The 22,676-nt window shown below is 45.6% G+C and overlaps 1 protein-coding gene across 5 annotated transcripts in view; it reads left to right on the top strand.

Moving 5' to 3' along the window:
* Positions 1-22,676, top strand: part of BANP (BTG3 associated nuclear protein) — a 131,430-nt gene that overhangs the window by 35,930 nt on the left and 72,824 nt on the right. For all 5 annotated transcript variants that reach the window (XM_064723411.1, XM_064723410.1, XM_064723412.1 and 2 more), the window contains exons 7-8: positions 6,731-6,970; positions 19,218-19,385. In XM_064723411.1, coding sequence (XP_064579481.1) covers positions 6,731-6,970; positions 19,218-19,385 — 408 coding nt within the window. The remainder of the gene's footprint in view (positions 1-6,730; positions 6,971-19,217; positions 19,386-22,676) is intronic.

Below are 22,676 nucleotides of genomic sequence, written 5' to 3'. Positions count from 1 at the left end.
CTGGCCCAGCTCCACCCAAATACAACAAAGATATATTAAACAAGGAAAAAAAGGGCAAAATCCACATTAGAAATCTGATTTTCTGATGTGAAACACATTTTCCAAGGTTTTAAAAAGCCCTTTGAGTCCATGGGTTTTAATTCTCTGAGGTTTTTTTGGATCTTTTTTTATCTGAACTTTTTATCTGATCACATCCTTCCATGAGTCATAAAGTAAGGGAATCTCTCTTGGATTTCACCAGAACTGAGCCTTATTCTTAACAAACAAGTGATGCCTCAGTGATGTTGTGCTGAGGCTGAAGAACCTGTGAGGGCAAGGGCTGCTCCCAAAATTCCTCCTGGTCCTGGATCCACAGGGAGTGAGCTGGGACTGGGTCTCCTTCAGCCACAGCCTTTGGAATATTTACCTGTGTGTTTGGAATATTTACCTTTGGAATATTTACCTGTGTGTTTGGAATATTTACCTTTGGAATATTTACCTGTGTGTTTGGAATATTTACCTGGAGATTGTTCTGGGTTTGATCTCAAATAGGGCAGGGTCAGGTGGGATACTGGGCAGGAATTCTTCCCTGTGAGGCTGGGGAGGGCCTGGAATGGATTTCCCAGAGAAGGCTCACAAAAAATCAGTAAAAATGTGATTTACTGTATCTGCCCCATCCCTGAAGTGTCCCAGGCCAGGTAGGACAGGGCTTGGAGCACCCTGGGATGGTGGAAGGTGTCAGGGCTGGAATTGGATAATCTCCAATGTCCCTTCCCACCCAAACCATTCCATGATTCTGGGATTTTTCTTTGATATTCACAAGAAATGAAACCTTTCTTTCCCCACCCCACAAGAACAGTCCAGTGACAAACTCCAGCTCAGTGCCCAGGCCATTTGTGCTGTTCCTCAGGCAGAATTCCCAATGTCTGAGCTGCATTTTGTGCTGGAGGAGGTTTTGCTGAATGTGACTTTAGAGCTCTTTAACCTTTCTTTTAGCACAGCTTTCAATCCCACTGCTGCATCTGGAGGTGAAGTTACAGCCTGGTTATCCCTCCCTTCCACACACTTAATGATTTTTAATTAATAAAGTCAGTGCTCTGGATTCTCTGCCAATTAATCACTGCCCCTGTGAACTTCTGCTAATTGACAGGAGCTCATTAAAAGATCACAGAATCACGGAATGGTTTTGCTTGGAAGGGACCTTGAAGCTCATCTCGTTCCAGCCCTCCACATGATGCTGATGTTGAATCTTCTATACATCAGCCAAAACATTATTTAATTTCTCTAGAAATGGAGGTTTATTTTTGTAAGTTAGGATTTGTTTCTATGGGGTTTATTTTAATTTTTTAAAGATTAATTCATCTTTCTGCCTCTCTGCGCTTACCAGTCTTTTCCTCCACTGCCAACTTTGCACCCAGCCTTGAGATTAAAATAAACACAACTTCTTGGAGTGAGGGAACATGTTAATTCCAGTATTTCTGTGGGCAGGTGTTTCCTTTTGTTTTCCCTGGTTTTAAAGGAATGACTGACAGCTCCTGGGGCTGGAGCACAGCCTGGCTTTGCTTTCATGCTCATGTCAGACCAGGGAGCCTATCCCAATGGAAAAATGGAACAGCTCAGTGTCTGTCACTTCCCTGGGTGGGAGAGCACATCCAGAGCAGCCCCTGTCTGGTTTTTGTTCTCTTGACAGGGTTTTTTTGCTGCTGACCCCACACTGGCTCCTCCTGTTCCCAGAGAATTCCTCGTTTGCGTGGCAGCACGTCCCAAACGGGGATGGATGCTCAGCTGTGCTGGGAGATAAAAGAAATGCAGCAAAAAAGACTCAAAACCAGCACTGGAAAGCAAACTGGGTTCAGTAGAATGGAGATAAAGGCAAATTTTGTGATGTTGAAGAAAGAACAGTGGAGAGTGGAACTAGAACTGTGGAACAGTGGAACTAGAAATTGGTGGGTGTGGGGTGGGAAATGGGGTTGTGAATGCAGAGAGGAATTAGGATAAAGCTGGCAGGGCTTTCTGCACTGGGAGGAGAAATGATCCGTGGTGATGTGATATTTGGTGTAAAAAAGGGCAGGGAAGCTCCTTCCCCTGCAAGGGCAGCAGGGTCCTCAGGAAAATTCACAGAATCAGGGAATGTCTGGGGATGGAAGGGAGCTCTGGAGATCACCCAGCCCCAGGCAGGGACACAGCCAGCTGGGTTTGGGATGTCTCCAGAGAGGGACACCCCACACTGTCCCGGGCAGCTGTGCCAGGGCTCTGCCACCCTCCAGGCAATGAAGTTCTTCCTCAGCTAATTAAAGAAAAATAGGGCAAAATGAGAAGGTGTGTGAAGGGCTGAGCCCCAGGTGAGTGTGTGCAGTTGTGCTTCACTGAGCTGAAGGGAAGGGGGTTCTTTGAGGGCTCCCTTCCTCCCCAGCTGGCATTGCTGAGTTTCTGGAAGTGTTTAAGGAGCAGCAGGGTATGGCTGTGCAGTGCTGGGGGTGGACTCTGCCTTTCACAGTGCATGCACTGAATAACCTATTCCACCCAGATATCACCTCCAAAGCCTGATAAGCACCTCAAGAACCATTCCACATGCACTGAAGGATATTTCACTGCTGGGAGACTGCAATGATCCAGATTTACTCAATAGTGTTTATGTATTTAATTGCTCAGAGGGAATTCCCACCCAATTCCCAATCTGTTTTCTCCTTCCCTATCCATTCTCCTCCACCCCACACCAGAGCTCAGGGTGTTTGTGCCTCACTCAGAACAGGCCCTGGATTTCCTCTTTCCACCAGATTTTTGGGTGCCAGTCCTGTGTTTGCTCCCTGCAAAGTGCCAGATGTGTTGGCAGCCTGGCAGGAATGATTTTGATCTAAAATAAGGAATAATTCAGCTTTTGTGCCCTCACAGAGCTGCAGTGGATTCATGGTTAACTTCAGTCATGCCTGATGCAAAATGGTTATAAAATAAATTCCCTTTCTGTTTGAAAGGAGGAGGAAAATGCAAGAGATAATTTAGTGGGGGGATTGTGGTCATAGGTCAGAATAACAAGATAATGTCTTTTTTTCCAGGCTGGGAGCAATAAAAGAACAGTTGCATGTGGTAAAAACAGTATGTTCTGGACTCTGTGCCAGCAGAAAAAAGAGAGGATTTTGCAAATTGAACAAAATCTTTGGTTCATGTAGGTTAACAACGTTTGTTAGAAAAGTCTGCAGGCAAAAGGAAAGGTGTTCCATAAGGAACAAAAATTCCTATATCCAACAGCAATCCTGTGAGCTGTAAGGCAGCAAGGCTGTGATAGGCTGGAGGATAATTTATTCAGGCTTCCTAGAATTTCTTTGAAAAACGTACACATTGATCCAGAGATGTTTTTGCTTCGCCAGATCTGCCCAAATTTTTCTAACCCAGTCCATTTATCTTGAGGAACAGCCTGTTGTTTTCCCTGATAATGGTAACCAGACTTGTGGTGAGGCCAGACACAGTGGCATGCAAAACAAGGCACAACTCATCCAAACCACTTTATTTTTCAGATGGCACCTGGTACTGGGAGCAGAAAGCAGCCAGTCTGACCTATCCTGGCTCAGGATAAAAAAGAAAGGATCAAATTAAGGCAAAAAAAAAAAAAATACAAACAATTTGCAAGTGTATAAAAATATATTCAGGACAGGGCATGAAGTTCTGATTTCAGCAGGAAAATAATTGGAGGGATGAGTTTCTACATATGTCAACAATAAATAGTTTTCCTTGCAAGTAAATGAATATAAGGAAGAAATTTTTCCCTGTGAGGGTGGGGAGGCCCAGGGTGCCCAGAGCAGCTGTGGCTGCCCCTGCATCCCTGGCAGTGCCCAGGGCCAGGCTGGGCAGGGCTTGGAGCACCCTGGGATGGTGGAAGGTGTCCCTGCCCATGGCAGGGGTGGAGGAGATGAATTTTAAGGTCCCTTCCAGCCCAAGCCATTCCCTGGTTGTGTGGCTGTGCTCGTGCTGATAATCTGCTGCTCTCGGTGATAAATCAGGATTGCACAACCCAACGTTTGCCTCATCCTGTCGTTACTCAGCCTGCGAGCTCGGCTCTGACATGTGGGGTGACTCAACCCAAAGGTCGTGCTGGAAAAGCAGCTTGGAGTGTTTGGAGTTGCTTTTATGTTCTATTTTATTGAGTTCTTCTGGCTTGGAGTCTGATAAAGGCCAGGGCAGGATTTGGATTTCCAGATGCTGCTTGCTGTGGGTGCTGCTCGGTGTGAGGAGGAAATGCTGTTTGACCTGAGCTCTGTCACCTCCTTTGGGGATGGAAGGGGAATGGAAACCAGGAGTTGGGGACTTTGTCTATACACAAAACTCTGCTCTAAGATCACTTCATGAAAGAAAAGTCATTAATGGAATTGTAACTGAATGCTGTTCACAATAAATGAAAATGTAAAGCTCTCAGTGGAAGGGCTGAGTGACCCCTCAGTCAGCAAACCTTGTTTTACTCCTCAGTTGAGCAAACATGGAAATCAAATCCAAATGGTCCATGTCAGTGGCCACTGAAATATTGCTGGAGTGCCTCCTACCCTGCTCCTGTGAGCAGTGTAGGAATTCTGGAGGTTTGGTTTATGTCTGGAATGGGAGTCTCATCCTTGGCTCTGTGTTCATCCTCCACTTGAGGTGGGGTTGGTCCTGAGCTCTCTTCCAGTTTCTGGTTAGTCTTGAATCCATCAACTTTTGGCATTGTCTGCACAGGTTAATTGAAGTGAGGGCCTAATATTCCTTTGAGTTCAATTTATTTATTTAATTTAATCCCTAGTGCCCCTTTTTGTTCCCCCTGACAAACTGGGAAAGAAATAAAAAAGCTTCTTAATTTATTGAGTGTGTGTGTAGGTAGGTATAGCTGTGGCTCTGATGGTCCTATATTTGAATAAGAGGGAAGAGGATCAGTGATTGAATAATGATCCTTCTGCTGGGCCTGCTCCTTGGGAAGCTATTATTTAGAAAATAATGTAGCCAGTAAATATGAGCAAAAACCCAAATTATATTTAGGATATCTGGTTACATCCTAAATTATTGTAATTGCTTGATGTACTCCTTTTAAATGATTAAACAGGTTAGTGCTCACTATTGATTATAATTTCCTAAATCTATAATCTTGCTTAGCCTTGCTTTAATCTCATGGGTTTGGGGAAAACAAGGTTCAAAGCTGTTGACTGCTTGAAATTTGCTGTGCTTTGAGAATATCCCAGAGCTGCAGTTAACCTTCATTTTTATGGGATGAGAGTACTGGGCCTGGAGTGGTTTCTCAATAAAAGAGATCTCTGAGAGCGAGCTGGACACCTGGACTGGCCTCACCAGTTGCTGTGTGGGTCAGAACATGAACAACAACAGCTTTAGGTCACTGCTGGGTGAATTTGGGTTTCTTTCTCTCGGTGGCCGGCACCGCGATCCCGCTGCGCTCAGCTGGGACAGCCCATGGACACCAGGAGGCAAAGTGGGGGAGAGGATGCAAACTTGAGCAATCCTGGCTGTGTCCTGAGCCTGCCTCCCTGCTCAGCCTTGCCCCTCTCTGTTTGAGAGGATTACCCAGCCTTGCTCACCCTTCCCCATGTGTGTTTCAGAGGATTACCCCAGCCTGTCTCCCTGCTCAGCCTTTGCCCCTGTGTGTTTCAGAGGATTACCCAGCTGTCCCCATGTGTGTGTCAGAGGATTACCCAGCTGTCCCATGTGTGTGTTTCAGAGGATTACCCAGCTCTCTCCATGTGTGTGTCAGAGGATTACCCCATTCTTTACCCCATGTGTGTTTCAGAGGATTACCCCTGCTGTTCCATGTGTGTGTCAGAGGATTACCCCAGCCTTTCCCCATGTGTGTTTCAGAGGATTACCCAGCTCTCTCCATGTGTGTGTCAGAGGATTACCCCAGCTGTCCCCATGTGTGTTTCAGAGGATTACCCCAGCCTTTACCCCATGTGTGTTTCAGAGGATTACCCCAGCATTTACCCCATGTGTGTTTCAGAGGATTACCCCATTCTTTACCCCATGTGTGTTTCAGAGGATTACCCCAGCCTTTACCCCATGTGTGTCTCAGAGGATTACCCCAGCTCTCCCCATGTGTGTTTCAGAGGATTACCCTGCTGTTCCATGTGTGTGTCAGAGGATTACCCAGCTCTCCCCATGTGTGTGTCAGAGGATTACCCCAGCCTTTCCCCATGTGTGTGTCAGAGGATTACCCCAGCTCTCTCCATGTGTGTGTCCAGGATTACCCTGCTGTTCCATGTGTGTTCAGAGGATTACCCCAGCTTTACCCATGTGTGTCTCAGAGGATTACCCCATCTTTACCCCATGTGTGTTCAGAGGATTACCCCAGTATTTACCCATGTGTGTTTCAGAGGATTACCCTGCTGTCCCCATGTGTGTTTCAGAGGATTACCCCAGCCTTTATTCCATGTGTGTCTCAGAGGATTACCCCTGCTGTTCCATGTGTGTTTCAGAGGATTACCCAGCTCTCCCCATGTGTGTTTCAGAGGATTACCCTGCTGTTCCATGTGTGTTTCAGAGGATTACCCCAGCCTTTACCCCATGTGTGTTTCAGAGGATTACCCCAGCTCTCTCCATGTGTGTTTCAGAGGATTACCCCAGCATTTATCCCATGTGTGTGTGTCAGAGGATTACCCCATTCTTTACTCCATGTGTGTTTCAGAGGATTACCCCAGCTCTCCCCATGTGTGTGTTTCAGAGGATTACCCCAGCTCTCTCCATGTGTGTTTCAGAGGATTACCCTGCTGTTCCATGTGTGTTTCAGAGGATTACCCCAACGGGACGTGGCTGGGCGATGAGAACAACCCCGAGATGCGCGTGCGCTGCCCCATCACGCCCGCGGACATGCTGCACATCAGCACCAACTGCCGCACGGCCGAGAAGATGGCCCTGACCCTGCTGGATTACCTCTTCCACAGGGAGATCCAGGCCATCTCCAACCTCTCGGGCCAGGGCAAGCACGGCAAGAAGCAGCTGGATCCTCTCATGATCTACGGGATTCGCTGTGAGTGAAACCGAGGAGTTGGACGTGTGGATAAGGCTGAAATGAGTGGGTTAAGTGAGATTTTAAGAGTGGGTTTGATGTGTGGTGAGATGGTTCTGGTGGCTTTTGTTTATGAGAAAGGTTTAAGGGTTTCAGGAAGAAATCCTAAAAGGCTGGTTTACTTCACTTGGTGGGTATTCACCAGAAATTCCTCCGTCTTTTATTCTGAATTCTGACATCTGTGCAATCGCCAGCTGTGAGTGTAGTAAATATTGCAGAAATAATTAGTAACACAAATTTCAGTACTGTTCAAGTGCTCAGACCAGCATGGTCTTGAACCGTAATTTTTGACTTCCTATTTACGTCTCTTTTTTTCAAAAGACTGCTGAGATTGTGATGGGAAAAGTTGGCAATGTCAGGATCATAAAATCTGGGTTCACAGCAGGAATGGCAGGACACTGTTGGATTCCTGTCTGCTCCATGTGCACCAGTCTTTGCATCATTTAAGCTGTGATGGAGCTGTGAACTGATATCATTTGTGTTAAAGGCACGATATTTGTTAATTTAAAAGGAATCAAATGTGGTTTCATGTAGAACAAAGGCCCAGCCACTGGTTTGAAATGAAAAGAGGAATCTGGATGTGAGCATCGTGTTCTGCTGTGCTGATTTGCTAGTGAATACATTGAGGACAGCCAAGTCTGCTCCCTGTGCTTTATTTCCAGGAAACCAGCACAACCAGGGTTTTGGGAGAGGTTTCTGCTGCCAGGTGGTGGCTGAGCTCTGCAGTCAGGGAATGGGCACGGCCCTGAGGCTGCCAGAGCTCCACGAGTGTTTGGACACCGTTCCCAGGCACAGGCTGGGGTTGTTGGGCTGTCTGGGCAGGCCCAGGAGGGATCCTTGAACTGGATTCTAATAAACCTGGAGGTCTTGTTGTTACCAGATCCTTTATAGTCACGTTTTGTGTATCACCAGTGGATCTGGAGTGGGAATAATTTGTCCTCCTGGTGGATTTTGTATGGAATTGGCAATTTGAAACTCCAGGTAAGGCTTAGGAAGAGGTCAGGGATTGTTTGGGGTGCTGTTTGGAGAAGTGGCTGTGGGGCAGTTCCAGGGAAGGGAATGTGAATGGTGTTTGGTGATGGCAGCAATCATGTTCCTCTTATCTGCTGCTGTTTCCAGGGGTTTTCACGCTATTTTTTTGGGAAATTGAAAACCAAATCTACCCCACTCAGGTGGCTGCATTAGGGCAATTTTTGCTTCATTATTTACCTGAAGAAGACAACTTTGGGCTTCTTTTACAAACACATGAAATATGTATTTTTAAGAGAGATGATAATACAAATTAATGCTGATCTCCAAAGCCTTCTTGTCTGCTGATCTCATCAGTGTCAATGATCTTGCTATTAAAACATAGATTTTTCTTAAAAGCTTTTAGAAAAACTAAGAAATGGATCTTGCACCAGTGTTAAAGCAATTCCCAGGCAGTTCTTTTCCCATCCCTCAAATCTGAGAGCACAAATCACATGGGTCAGTTTGTAACTGGTGGTGGAGGAACAGGAGATGTTTGCCAGTGTGAGCATGGGGAAGGAATGTGTCCATGTGACCAAGTGCTCAAACTGGGGATTATGTCATTTCTGTGAGGCATTCTGACCATGAAAATACTGGATTATGGAAGTGATCCCTGGAATGGCACAGATGTGAGAGCAGGGGATCACGAGCAGCAGTCAGGGTCTGACTTTGGTGACATGAGCATGGTTTGGGATCCAGGTATCTGAAACAACTTCACTCCTTCCTGCTCTTGGCTGCTGAGTTGTTTTCTTTTGGGAGCCAGGCCATAAAAAACTAGGGATTTCTGGAAAAAATCGAGCCTGTGTGGATCTGGCCAGAGAAGTCTGGTTTGGGCAGTGAAATGTTGATCTGCTACCAGCAAGGACAAAGAATCCTGTGGCAACCAGCAAAGAAAACACAGGAGAACTTGATGGAGCAGCAAATGTAGCAGTGAGAAGAGTGGTCCAGAAATGATGATTTCACTTAATAACCTCATGTGTCATCACTGCAGTAATTAAGTGGGAGTGGAGCTGGATTCAGCAGCCTGGTGAGGAATGTGGAGCACTCAGCTCTCGAGGATGGGGTTGTGCCCACGCTCAGGGTCTGTGTGTGCCATGGTTCCATCCCTGCCATCCCAAACCCCCTTCCCTGTCCACACACATCTGCTTTTCATCCCTGGGGTGTTCTCCCAGAAAATCACCCCAAACCCAGTGGCCCTGGCATGGGAACCCCTCAGGGCCGGTCCCCACAGTGGGATTTGCTTCTGCTCTGAGCCAATGATGCTTTGATGACTTAATTCAACCAGAAATGAAAAATCCAATGTCATCAGCCTGGCCTGTGCCAGTCACAGCCAGAGGAGCCCAAGGAAATAGAAAGGATTTTGTTTTTCCTTTCGTTTCAAGTTTCTTGCAGTTTGTCAGTGCCAAGATATTCAATTTTTTTTTTCCTATAAGAAAAACACCAAGCAAATCTGTATTTAATAGAGAAAGTATTTTGTGTAATATGCAGAAAGTATAGAAAATGAAGAGATGTGTGTTTATTAAAAATTCTTGATGCTCTGCACAGGGTTTACCACAAGAGGAGAGGAAAGTTTATCTTTGGAAGTCTAAATTTTCACTTGTGGTAGGAATTTGCTTGTGGGGTGGCAGTGGTACTGAGGAGAGCTTTTGGGCAAGAAACCAGAATGATTTAAACACAATCTATGTCATTAAATAGCTCATTACCTCAGCCCTGCTAAAAATGGAGACTTTTGCTGGTGAAATACAATCCAAGAACATCCTCAGTTGTAATTTTCTTTGCCTAACAGAAAATACAGGTTTAGCTCTTTGGAGATTTTACAGCAATTTCCACGAGCAAGTTGGAAAAAACAGATTCCCAAATTCAGAATTTTGCAGTTATAAGAAATGGTGTAATAGAAAAGATGATTTTCCATGGCATGCTGGAAAAAAATGGAGAGAGGATTTCTGAAGCTCAGAAAAGAAAATTTATCAGTAGTTCTTATTATTCAAAATAATCAAAGTAACTAAATGAAAACAAAATAAGATTAGTTACTTATAAGATATATTTATATATACACATATTTTATATATTATTGTGTGTAACTTTGTGTATTATTTCTGTGCAAGCCCCTTGCTCTGCACATGGGTTTTTGCAGACTCTCACCAATCATTTTCCCACTTATTTGTCAGTTCTAGTTAATTATTCCGAGAGGATGGAAGATCAGAACCTGCACATTTAATGCAGAATTTCTGGTTGGGTGGAGGAAGGAGATCCAAACTCATGAATTGCATTAAGGGGAATCTGTGCCCTTCTATTACTGGACCCCAAAATTCTTATTTGGGCTCCAGACAGCATCTGTTGCTCAGGGAATGATTTATGCACATGGAAATAACTCTCTTGTTAGGGACAGGATTGTTGCTGAGAAAAAAAAAACAACTCAAAAACTTCAATCCCCCACCCAAACCCTGCAGTGCTCACAGAGGGGAGCAAACTGTGCTGGAAACTTTGGGTGAATTTTCCCATCTGCCTCCACTCTCATCGAGGGAATTTTCCCATTTCCCTTTAATTTCCTCCAGAATGCATCCCTGTCTTTTAAATGCCATAAAACAAAGTGTTAGCTGAGAATACCTAATGATAAAATCTGATTTTTAACTCTGAATGATGCATTTGCTGCTTCAAATGCCAAATAACTTCACTTTTTAAGCCACAAAAACACAGCACAGAAAGAAATCCCTCATCAAAGCTTGCTGCTCCTGTTCTCTAAAACATTCCTTGCAGTGGGGATGGGAGCACTTCTCCTACTGCAGGAGTTGAAAGAGATGTTAATACACTCTGAAAGGACTTGTGTCCTCAGCAGAGGCCAAATGGAATTAAACACTGGCTCTGCTTCCCAAAAATCCACACACCAGCTCTGGGGCTGCAGCCCACACACGGCTGCTTAATAGGAACCACATTTGGCTGTGGAGCTGATGGCAGTGGGATGAGTTTATGTATGGAGGGAGAAAGAGAAATAGGAATCGAAATATTGCTGCCCGCAGGTTGGGCTGCTTGGAGCTGCCTCTGGTGGCCTGGAAAACGTGTGGGGAGCTCAGCACTGCTGCTCCAGCTTTTCCTGGGGAGTCTGAGCTTCATAACAGCAGGATAAACACAAATAGATCACATTTCTGTCCTGCTCGGGGATTATCCTGCTTGGAAATACTGGAGGAAGGGCAGGAAGTTCTCATGGATGAGCTGAGCTCAGATGTTTCTCACCAGAGGATGTTCTGTGGGACACTCCAAGGCTGGTGCTGTTTTTTGAGATGTTTATCATGGAATCCTGGAGTGGTTTGGGTTGTGTGCACCAAGTCTTTATAGTTATATTTTATATTTATATATTTATTTGTATATTTAGATATATAGATTTATAGTTATATGTGTATTTATAGTTATATGTGTATTTATAGTTATCTTTTGAAGATCCAGTGCCACCCCTGCCATGGCAGGGACACCTCCCACTGTCCCAGGCTGCTCCCAGCCCTGTCCAGCCTGGCCTTGGGCACTGCCAGGGATGCAGGGGCTGCTCTGGGAATCCATTCCAGGGCCTCTTCACCCCTCCCAGGGGATGATTCCATCCCAAAATCCCACCTCACCCTGTCCCTGGCAGTGAGAGGCCATCCCTTGTGTCCTGCCCCTCCAGAACCCTGGAAATCATTTCTCTCCAGCTTCTCTCTCCTTCAGGTGCTCTAAACAAACATTGCAATTACTGAGGGCATGCACTATAAATACAGAATATCAATATTTTCTATTCTTTCACTTTCCCACTTCTAAAAGCCTTTTTTATTACTGCATTGTTATTAACTCTACCAATTTTTTCTCTTTTTCTTCTTTCCTTTCTAATATTTGTATGCTTTTTTGGTATATTTTGTCTTCCTTTCATTTCCTGTTTATAATTTGGAGCTTCTCACGTCTCATTTCTGAATATCCCACAATATTCAGAGTATGGCTGGCTGTCAGAGTATTGAATAGCATGCCATGGTTTGAAAGTGTCACACCAACATGCCACAGTCCTGAACATCAGCACTTGCAGAGGTGCATCCAAACCTTGGATTCCATCTGGAGACTGCTGGACAGCCTGAGGAAAAATGATCCAAATTGGCATTTTGTGCTGTGTCTTTAACATTTCATCAGCAGCAGAAAGTGGTGATTTCTGTGATTGGGATGTTGGTAATTGTTGGTTCAGCCCCTCAGGATCAGCCATGGGTGCTGTGGAGGTTGGGGCAGTGGCAGAGCTCATCCCAGCAATTTCCTGAGCATCCCTGAGCTGCTGGCCCCAGCCCAGGCTCCCTCAGGCTGTAGGATCAGAGCTCCTCTGCCCAGCCCTGAGCAGGAGTCCTGTGGTTTGTGTCTGCTGGATGAGCTAATCCTGTGGTCCCTGGAAATCCTTGGTGCCAACATTTTCTTCTCCCAGTGTTAAATACCACGGGCTGCAGTTCTTGGGAAGCACAGAGTGGCTGCAGGCTGTTGTGTGGTGTTATCACAGCGCCCTGGCACTGTTTGCTTTGGAAGGGACTGCAGTCTGTCCTTCCAGGACACCCTGCACTGCTCCAGGTGCTCAGGCACCCTGTGGGACCCTCCTGCTCCTCAGCGTGGCTCAGGGTGGGACAGGTTCCCTTTGGGATGGAAATTTGGGAATTGTGCAGGTCCTGCTGAGCTCTGTGCTCCTCAGCATGGCTCAGAGTGGGACAGGTTCCCTTTGGGGTGGAAATTTGGGAATTGTGCAGGTCCTGCTCAGCTCTGTGCTCCTCACGGTGGGACAGGTTCTGTTTGGGGTGGAAATTTGGGAATTGTGCAGGTCCTGCTGAGCTCTGTGCTCCTCAGCATGGCTCAGGGTGGGACAGGTTCTGTTTGGGGTGGAAATTTGGGAATTGTGCAGGTCCTGCTCAGCTCTGTGCTCCTCAGCATGGCTCAGGTTCTGTTTGGGGTGGAAATTTGGGAATTGTGCAGGTCCTGCTCAGCCCTGTGCTCCTCAGCATGGACAGGTTCCCTTTGGGGTGGAAATTTGGGAATTGTGCAGGTCCTGCTGAGCTCTGTGCTCCTCAGCATGGACAGGTTCCCTTTGGGGTGGAAATTTGGGAATTGTGCAGGTCCTGCTCAGCTCTGTGCTCCTCAGCATGGCTCAGGGTGGGACAGGTTCTGTTTGGGGTGGAAATTTGGGAATTGTGCAGGTCCTGCTGAGCTCTGTGCTCCTCAGCATGGACAGGTTCCCTTTGGGGTGGAAATTTGGGAATTGTGCAGGTCCTGCTCAGCTCTGTGCTCCTCAGCATGGCTCAGGGTGGGACAGGTTTCCCTTTGGGATGGAAATTTGGGAATTGTGCAGGTCCTGCTGAGCTCTGTGCTCCTCAGCATGGACAGGTTCCCTTTGGGGTGGAAATTTGGGAATTGTGCAGGTCCTGCTGAGCTCTGTGCTCCTCAGCGTGGCTCAGGGTGGGACAGGTTCCCTTTGGGGTGGAAATTTGGGAATTGTGCAGGTCCTGCTGAGCTCTGTGCTGTCACAGCCTGGGCTCTGAGCCTTGCCAGAGGCTCTGCTCCCCCTGGAGCTGGGCTGGCTCTGTTGAGAAGGTCACCAGTGGTGTCACCTGCTGGGGACACAACCAGCGAGGCTGCAGAGCTGTGGAGCTCTCTCCTCCTCAGGAGCAAAGCTGAGAGTTCAGCACATCTTTAAAAAGCAAGAAGTGAAAGAAATCCTTTCTGTTGGGCTTTTCTCCTGTCTGAAGAGCTTTAATTTCTGTTGGCCTCGTGCTGCTGCTGCTCTCACACACTGTGTCCCTCAGAGCTGCACGAGCCTGGCTCCAGCTCCACAGAGCTGCTGCTTTGTGAATCAATTAAATGCTGCCACATGCAGGGCCCTGATAACCTCGTTTGAGGCCAGGCAAGAAGATAATGGGAGAACCCATTGAGTTTATCTCAGCCCCACAGTTCTCATCCATGGCATCAGTGCTGGCCCTGCTTTCAGCTGGAACTCGCTGCTGCCTGCAGTTTGCTTCTTTCCTGGGCACTTCTCTTGATTTCAATTATTTTCCTGGCCAGGCCCTGTTAATAAACTGAAAAAAAAAAAAAAAAAGGCAGCAATTTTGGGGAAAGAAAATAAATTGTGTGTTTTCTCTCTCCTCCTCACACTCCTCTCGTTGTCCTTGTGTTAGACAAGTGAGAAATTCAATTTTCCATTCTTGGCAAAGCCGTGGTGGGGCTGTCAGTCCCCACTGCTGTAACTGCACCGTGTGTGATGTGCTGTCAGGCTCTGGTGAGTGCTGGGCTCTCCAGAAACCAGAAAATGAATGTATGAGGTCACTTGGACCATCTGTTTGCACACTCCTTCCATCCCTCGGTGCTTCTCCCTTTTGGCTTGGTGTGAGTACGTGCTGGAGTGAGCAGGTCTGCACAGGCAGGAGCACAGCGCTGAGCCCGGGCACACAAAAATGCCTTTGCCAGGGCTCCTTCAGGGCTGTGGAAAGAGGAAAAGGGCAAGTCTGAAGATTGGCTCATTGGGAAGGTTTCTGCTGCAGCTGTTGTCTTCTCTTTTAAAAATTAGGGACAAAATAGGAATAAATGTAAGATTTTTTTTTAAAAAAAGTGATGGAAAAAACTAGAAGCAAATGCCATTTGTCCAGTGGCATCACTCTGGTGTAACTTGGGACCTGGAGCAGAGAACAGGAAGAGTTTTCTCTTTTCAGGTCATAAACCCTTTGTTTGGTCCAGAATTATTTTCTTGTAGGGGTTGATTGATTAATTTATAATAATTGTACTTTGGTCCAGAATGATTTTCTTGTAGGGGTTGATTAATTGTTAATAATTTTACTCAGGTTATTAAACAGCTGTGGATGTTCTGTCACCATCAGGAAAGGGACTGAAGGATCCCTCTGGGATTTCCAGGAACATCACAAATATTCTGTTCCTGCAGGGATTAGTTAATTCTGCAGGGATTAATTAATTCTGCAGGGATTAATTAATTAATTCACCCCAGCCTCTCCCTGCACCTGCAGCTCCAGAATCTTTCAGAGCACTCTCTGTGTCCTGTGGGGAGCTGGGATGGAGCAAACCAGGAGCAGATAAAAATCCATCTTTTCCTGCCACACTGGGAATTTGACACCCCACTAGATGGCAATATTTGAATGCTGATGGCTCCTTCCATAAATCAGAATAAACCAGGTTCTTTGGGTTTGAAAAATTAGAGGGAATTGGAAAGTGAAGGAGCAGTGACCCAAATCTGCTTGGATTCTGTATTAATAGAAATATATTTGTATTTTATACATGGCTGTTGGATTCTCTGCTGCCCTTTCCCAAATCTTTCCAAATGCACCAAAACCTGCAGGAATTTCTGGGCCACCTCAGCCTAACTCTGCCAAGTGCATGAAAATACTGATTTACCTTAGAAATTTCCAAGGAAATCTGTGATTCCTGGAGAATGGGGAGCAGCAGAAACTCAGGGCATGCAAATGAAACTCCTGCCATAGAATTTGATTTTTAGAAATTTCCAAGGAAATCTGTGATTGCTGGAGAATGGGGAGCAGCAGAAACTCAGGGTGTGCAAATGAAACTCCTGCCATAGAATTTGATTTTTAGGAGCTGGTTCTGAATGTGGGATGAGGATGGAATATTTCATGGCTGGTTTTGATCTCTTCCTCTTCAATTTGTTCTTAATTAGATTTCTTTACACTTTCATGTTCTGTGGGGATTGTTTTGTCTTTTGCTCCTTGACTTCTGACCTTTCAGAAAGAGAGGATTACTTCTCCAGGATCGTGGTTTCCCTGGGATTTTCTTCATTTATAATTAATTCTGGTTTTTTGGAAACTCCAACCCTTTCTCTCCTTATTTTGTACAGCAGATGCTCCAAAAATTTGGGAGTGTTGAATCATTTCAGTCACCACCTCTGTGTTTGCACCAAATCAAATCTTTTTTTCCTTTGCATTTCCTAGTTTTTATTTCCTTTAAAAACCACAGAAAGATTTATTTCAGACCTGCTTGTGTTGCTCATTTTAATTTCAATTGAACTCCCCCAGCTCTCTCCCTGTCTCTGATCCCTCCTGCACCTGTTGCCTTTTAAAGCTGACTTGAATTTTCCTGATTTTTGCCCTCTTCCTGAGCTTTTCCTTGCTCAGATTGGAATGTTGATCCTTGATTTCCTCTTTTCTCCCCTGTGGCTCCTGAATTCTCTTTGCAGCCCTTTTTGTCTCCCAAGCTGCAGCCAGGATCTCTCTGTCTGTATAAATCAGCCCAACTCCTGCAATTTATGAAATCACTGAATTATTTTTAAGTCTCTGGTGTGTTTTTTATGGAAAGCTTCCTTCAGGAAATGAGATTCCTCCCCCCCAAAAAAGCAAACTTTGGGTTTTTATTGTTTTAAAATAAGGACATCTTTTCTTTTTTGAGGCACCATTCATGAAAAGATCACTAAAAACACACCCAGCCAATCTTAAATTATCTAAATCCTGTTCTTTATTCTTGTTTTATGGGCATCTATCTTCCAAATCATTGTCTTTTGGTCCAAGTGCTGATTTATATTCCTGCCTGGATTTTTCTGTGCTGTTCTGTGGCTCGTGGATGCTGTGTAAAATATCAATGTTTGATGCAGCTTTGGAGAGTAAATGATCCAAAAAACCCTCAAATCCCTTGTCCCTGGAGCTTTCCTGCCTTTTCTCTCCTCTGGATTTCCCCAAGTGAGAGTTTAATTTCCAATATCCTGATTTTGGGTGGGTTGGGAGTGGGACATGCTGGGGGCTCTCCTGCCTGCAATTATTTGTGGGTAGGGAGCACTCAGCTCGCTCCACTCTGCTATTTTGTGCACATTTTGGGGGATTTCTCTCTCTCCTGCAGGTAAATCATGTTTTTAATGCCATTGGGAACTTTTTATCTCCTTAAAAACTCCTCCAGTGCCTTCAGGTTGTGATTTTTCCTGGTAGGAAATGTCTTGTTCGGGACCTGGTTGTAAAACAGCATTTTAGATTGCGACAGTGACTGCACAGATTTTACATCTGAAATTCATTCTGTGCTCTGCTTTTGCTGACACCCATGGAAAGGTAACCCTGCACAGCAGCAAATTGGAATTTCAGCCCATTTTCCTGCTTTCCCAGTTTGGAGACTCCACACAGGGCTGGAAACTTCTCTGGGTTCTTGCTGTCGCTTAGAAGTGAGAAATCTTGGGGACTTCAAAGCACTTCTGAAGCAGATTTGGAGTCCAGTGTTTTCTTCCTGTGTATTCTCTCCTTTATTTCAAATTGCTCCTACAAAAAATTAATTAAAGCATTGAAAAAATAAATTTTATTTTAAAAAACGATGCCACAAGAGATTCCACTTCTCCACTTGGCTCTGCTAGAGCCTGCAGATCTCAGGCTTTGAGGACTCTGGGCTCATTTGTAATGCAGAGGAAGCTGTGGAGCTTTTAGTTTGTGCAAACCTGGAATTTTGTGGCTCCAGGCTTCAAACCATTTGTCTTGCAGGAGCAGCCCATATCCTGTTCTTTAGGTTCTATATACAACAGCTTAGGCAAGTCCTTCACAGGATTAGGAGCCCATCTGAGAGGAAGATGGAAAGCCCAGTAAGTGGAAAAGTGGAAAAGATTATTTTACTTTGCAGGGTAGGGAAAGGAAAATGAGAATTTTAGAGATTCTTGAAGCTTTGCCCTGTGGAGTAAAAGCATCTCTGGCAGCCTTGGCTTGTTCAGTGTTGCACCTCTGAATTTTGAGAGTATTAACATATTAAATGTTCAGAGAGCTCTGGTTGGATTTAGGGGGTTTGGATCAGAGAATCCTGGGATGGTTTGGGTGGGAAGGACCTTAAAGTTCATTTAATGGGCAGAGACACCTGCACTGTCCCAGGGTGCTCCAGCCTGGCCTTGGGCCCTGCCAGGGATCAGGGGCAGCCACAGCTGCTCTGGGAATTCCATCCCAGCTCCTCTCCACCCTCACAGGGAACAATTCCCTCCCAAAATCCCCCCTACCCCTTTCCTTTGTCAGTTTAAAGCCATTCCCCTTGTCCTGTCCATATAAAAATCCATCTCCCTCTATTTCAGATGGGCAAATAATGGATTTTTCAGGGGATTTTTTTTCCGTGAGGGCTTGAAGTTTTTTGCTCTCCAGCGTTGGTGCTTTAGGAAAATCCAAACCCCTCAGAAGCTGCAATGAAATGGTGAAAGTGTGGAATAATTCAAGCTGACAGTGCACAGCATTCCCAGTTAAATTCCCAGCTTTAAAGCCACTCCTCACCGTGTTCATGGAACACTTTGGCAGCTCAGCACCAGGGGCTGCAGAGTTCATGCTGAGGCTCCTGAGGTGCCTGAATTCTGTGAGGGGATCCTCATTTTGGGCTGTTTTTTACTGAATTTGGGTCCATTTTGCACTGAGCTTTAAAAGAGTTGATTTTTTTTTTCTATATGGAATTTTCTGCATTTTCCTTCTTCAGCAGGAAGTCAGTTTTGTAGTCAGACTTATTGAGGGGTACTGTCAGTGAGGAATAATCCCTGCTCCAGCTTTGCCTCTGCAGTGCTGGATCCTCCTCTTGCTTTGTAACAGTGCAGCTTCCACAGACCCCAGTGCAGCTGATAAAATTCCATGGACATTTTACATTGTTAAAATTCCTGGCATTTTTACACCCAGAACTGTGCAGGTGAACAATCACTGACTTTTGGGAATAAGTTTTGTTGAAGAAGTCCTGTCCCTGCTCAGCTCTGGGGCTCTTTGCACAGGTGCAGAGCCTGCTGTGTGGGACTGTGTGTGTCCTCTCTGTTTTCTGGAAAATACAAGTTTGTGTTGATTATTATTGTCAAATTAAGCCCTTTCTGAGCTAGACATGAGGCAGCTGAGAGGTGCTTAAACTTTTATTCCATTTTCAGTCTCTTGAGAAGGGTGAGACAATACAGATGTTATAATTCACACCCTCACAATTAGAAGCCAACTATTTCCTAATTACAGTACACTGTAAGTGCTTTTTGGTCTATCAGCTTTAGCTACATCGTGCTGTAGAAGCCTTAAAGCCAATAATCTAAAATTAACCCTTGTGGGTCCTACTACAGTGCATCTTTCATAATTTTATTTCTCCAAAGTATCCAGTCTTTTCTGTAAAGCCATCCTTTGAAACTTGTTTCTATTTCCATCTCTCAGTGTCTCTCTTACTCTGTGGTATTTCTAAGGTATTTCGATGCTATATTCTGCTGTATTTTTACATTTTTTTTATTTTTCCTCCATTCTAGGCCACCTGTTTTACAAGTTTGGCATCACAGAGTCGGACTGGTACCGCATCAAGCAGAGCATCGACTCCAAGTGCAGGACAGCGTGGAGGAGGAAGCAGAGAGGCCAGAGCCTGGCTGTGAAAAGCTTCTCCAGGAGAACCCCCTCATCCTCCTCCTACAGTGGCTCAGGTACAAACCAGACCTTCCCCCCAAATCAGAAATCCCTCTTGGTTTCCAAGGTGAATTTTGGTTTGGCTGCGTGGCTTTGCTGAGGTGCTGAGAGTGTGGAATCCTGCAGTGGTTTGGGTGGAAGGGACCTTAAAATCACCTAATTCCACCCCTGCCATGGGCAGGGACACCTTCCACTGTCCCAGCTTATTCCAGCCTCATAAATCCCTCTTGGTTTCCTGGCTTTGCTGAGTGTGGAATCCTGCAATGGTTTGGGTGGAAAGAACCTTGAAGTTCATCTAATTCCACCCCTGCCACCTTCCACTGTCCCAGCTTATTCCAGCCTGGCCTTGGGCTCTGCAGGGATCCAGGGGCAGCCACAGCTGCTCTGGGAGCCTCCCCACCCTCACAGGGAACAATTAATTCCCAAAATCCCACCCAACCCTGCTTTCTGTCTACCCCCATGGCTTCAGCTCCTGCAGCTTTGTGCTGGAATTTTGGATTTTTACCACGCTCAGTTCTTTGAGGAGAAAGTCCAAATATCTTTGCAGTTGTTGTTCCTAGGAGGAATCAAGTGACTAAATCCTTCCCAGTGTGTTCACACCATTCAGTGGGACGTGCTAAATGCTGTTCCTGAAGTGTTTTCCTCTGCAGACATGAAATGTGCTGTAGGTGATTCCATATTTCCATCTAGGTATGGAGGCCTGGATAACAAATGAAAAATCCTGACCTCAGGAGTGTTCTCTGAGGACATTTCTGGCTCATGCTTTTAATATAAAGCAGTGTTCTGGGACTTTTGTACATTAGATATTAAAACCAGGGCTTTGGAAGGCAGCCCAAAGAAAAGGAAGTCAGTTTATTTGCCTGCATAAAATTTTTGGTTGCATGTTAACACTAACCACTGTATCTCATGCAAAGAATGACAAAATCTGCTTTCAATGGAAAATTTTATGTGCTGGAACAGGGAATCCCATCCAAAAATCTCAAATTAAAACAACTAATCAATGTAATGATAACCATAAGCCCTCTATGTTGATGGGATTTTTGCTTTCAGTCTTTCAGCAATCAGTATTTCAGGGTGAAAAGGCAGCAGTAGGTGGATATTACAGCCTGTGCTCATTAGCCTGTACTCCTTGAGATTTATTATTCCAATTATTCATCTCCAGTCTGCTTTGGAGGTTTGGAGGCACCTGTAGAGATGCAAAACTCAGAGTCAGTGGGTTCCTGTCTCCTGAAGGCTGTAGGATCATGACTTTGGGTTGGTTCCTTGGTGTGGTTATCCCATGGGATCCCACCTGCTTTGGGTGGGAAGGGCCTTCATTAAAGCTCATCCCATTCCAGGGACCCTTCCACCATCCCAGGGTGCTCCCAGCCCCATCCAGCTTCACTTCCTGAGGTTTTCCCAAATCCTGGCACTGCACTGCTGGAATAGGAATGGGTGGACTGGGATTTTCAGAGTTGTTTTTAGCAGCAATTAATTTGCCTAATTAAAAAAATAAATAGGGCATCCTGAAGTTCACTCAGCTGTGCCCTGACTTTGGTTTTCCTGGCCCTGAGGAATTTTGGGATGACTGAGCACAGGAAGAATTTGTCACCATCCCTGGAGACATCAAAATCCACCTGGGTGCAGCCCAAAGCCAGCACTTCTGGTAGCCCATGGTGGACATTGGGTTAGATCATCTCCAGAGGCCACTTCCTACCTCATCTCTTTGGGATTTCAAATTTTCTTCATGAATTATTGCACACACAATTAAGAATTCTGGATTATTTGCATCACAACAGGATTGTTGTTCAAACTGACTCCTCTTGCACTTGTTGGAAATGCCAAAGCTTTGAGGCTTTTCCTGCTTGGGATTAACAGTTCCTGGAGCACGTGGCTTTGATTGGAGCGTGCTGAAAAGTGACAGCAGATTTCCTCTCTGCTCTGCTCATCACATGGCAAAATTAACTCTGGGAACGACAGCAAAGCAGGAGGGTTGTCTGGTTTTCGGTTGTTTGGATGGCCTGGAAGGGCCCGGGGTGGCCTTGGGGCAGCCCGCGTATCAAAGGACGAGAAGAGGCTTCAGTTCTTCTTTCGGTTTTTATGTTTATTAATTGTTTATCTAAAAGATTTTCTCTCGGCCCGACAGAGCTCTGCTCAGCAGCCAGCCATGAGCACACTGTGTGCCCTCCGGGCGGTCACCTATCTTTATACCCATTGTTACGTGTACAATATTTATCATTTTTCCCCAATCCTTTTTATTCTTATTGTCCGGTGCACTTTCAGTAATGACCAATCCCAAAGTGCCACCATCACCACAGAAGATGGAGGAGAAGAAGAAGAAGAAGGACAGGACACGCCCCAATTCCTCCATCTTACTTCTCTAAACCCCCCTGTACAGAAATCCTGAACCCTGTGTCTCACCCTCTAATTAACCAATCCCTTCACCATTCACCCCGGTGAAACCCTCCTATCCTCATACAGGTGTCGTCTCCTGTGTAGGATCAAAGTCCAGCCACCAGACACTTCTGGAACATTCCAGGGCTCCCGAGCCCCCCAAGGGTGGTCTCGGTGGCACCTCAGTCCTGAGGTGCTGAGATCCCACAGAGGCTGAGCCCACAGACCCTGCAAGGCACCAACCTGCAGGGAAAGTCATGTCTGGGGAGCCTGCTGGGAAAACACAAATGGATTTGCTTTGTCCTTCACCCCCAGAGATGTTAATTAAGATTTTTTTGCACTTAACTGACTGTTAAATTCAGACAGAAGTTGCTTTTCCTGATTTTCCCTGGCTGTTTGCTTGAATCCATTGCCTTTTTTTGGAAAGGAGGTGTTGATTGCTGTGCTTTGCTCTGCTCTTGGAGCCAACATTTCAGTACCTAGGTGTGTTTTGCCCGTGTTTTTCCCAAGCAGAGCCCTCCATGTGGCTCCATGATAATTTCACTGGATATTCCTTTGCAAAGGGTTGGAGTCTGTGCAGGGAATGAGGGGTTTGGGAGGAGGATTAATTGAAAAGTGCCTTCTTCCTTTCTTTTCATTTCTCTTCAGATTGTTCAGGCTGTTATCACAATTTTCCATGTTGGAATTTTTAATTAGTTCCCTGACTTTGGGATTTCTGTGTAGATTTAGGCCTGTGCTGAGGTGTCACATTAAAAACTGGATGTGCAGCCAAATCTTCAAAGCTGTTCCACACAAGTGGGGCTGAGGCAGGGGGAGGTGATGGTTTACAGCTTTATTTCCATTGTTCTGGAATGGTTTTTCCCTGCTTTTTTTGGGTTTGGGGATGGTTAATCCATCCACCCTTCCCTTGCTGGGGCTACAGCGAGGAGATTCAT

Source organism: Zonotrichia leucophrys, chromosome 11 (assembly GCF_028769735.1).
Source record: "Zonotrichia leucophrys gambelii isolate GWCS_2022_RI chromosome 11, RI_Zleu_2.0, whole genome shotgun sequence".
Classification (NCBI taxonomy): Eukaryota; Metazoa; Chordata; class Aves; order Passeriformes; family Passerellidae; genus Zonotrichia; species Zonotrichia leucophrys.
This window is presented reverse-complemented; position numbering and strand designations above follow the sequence as displayed.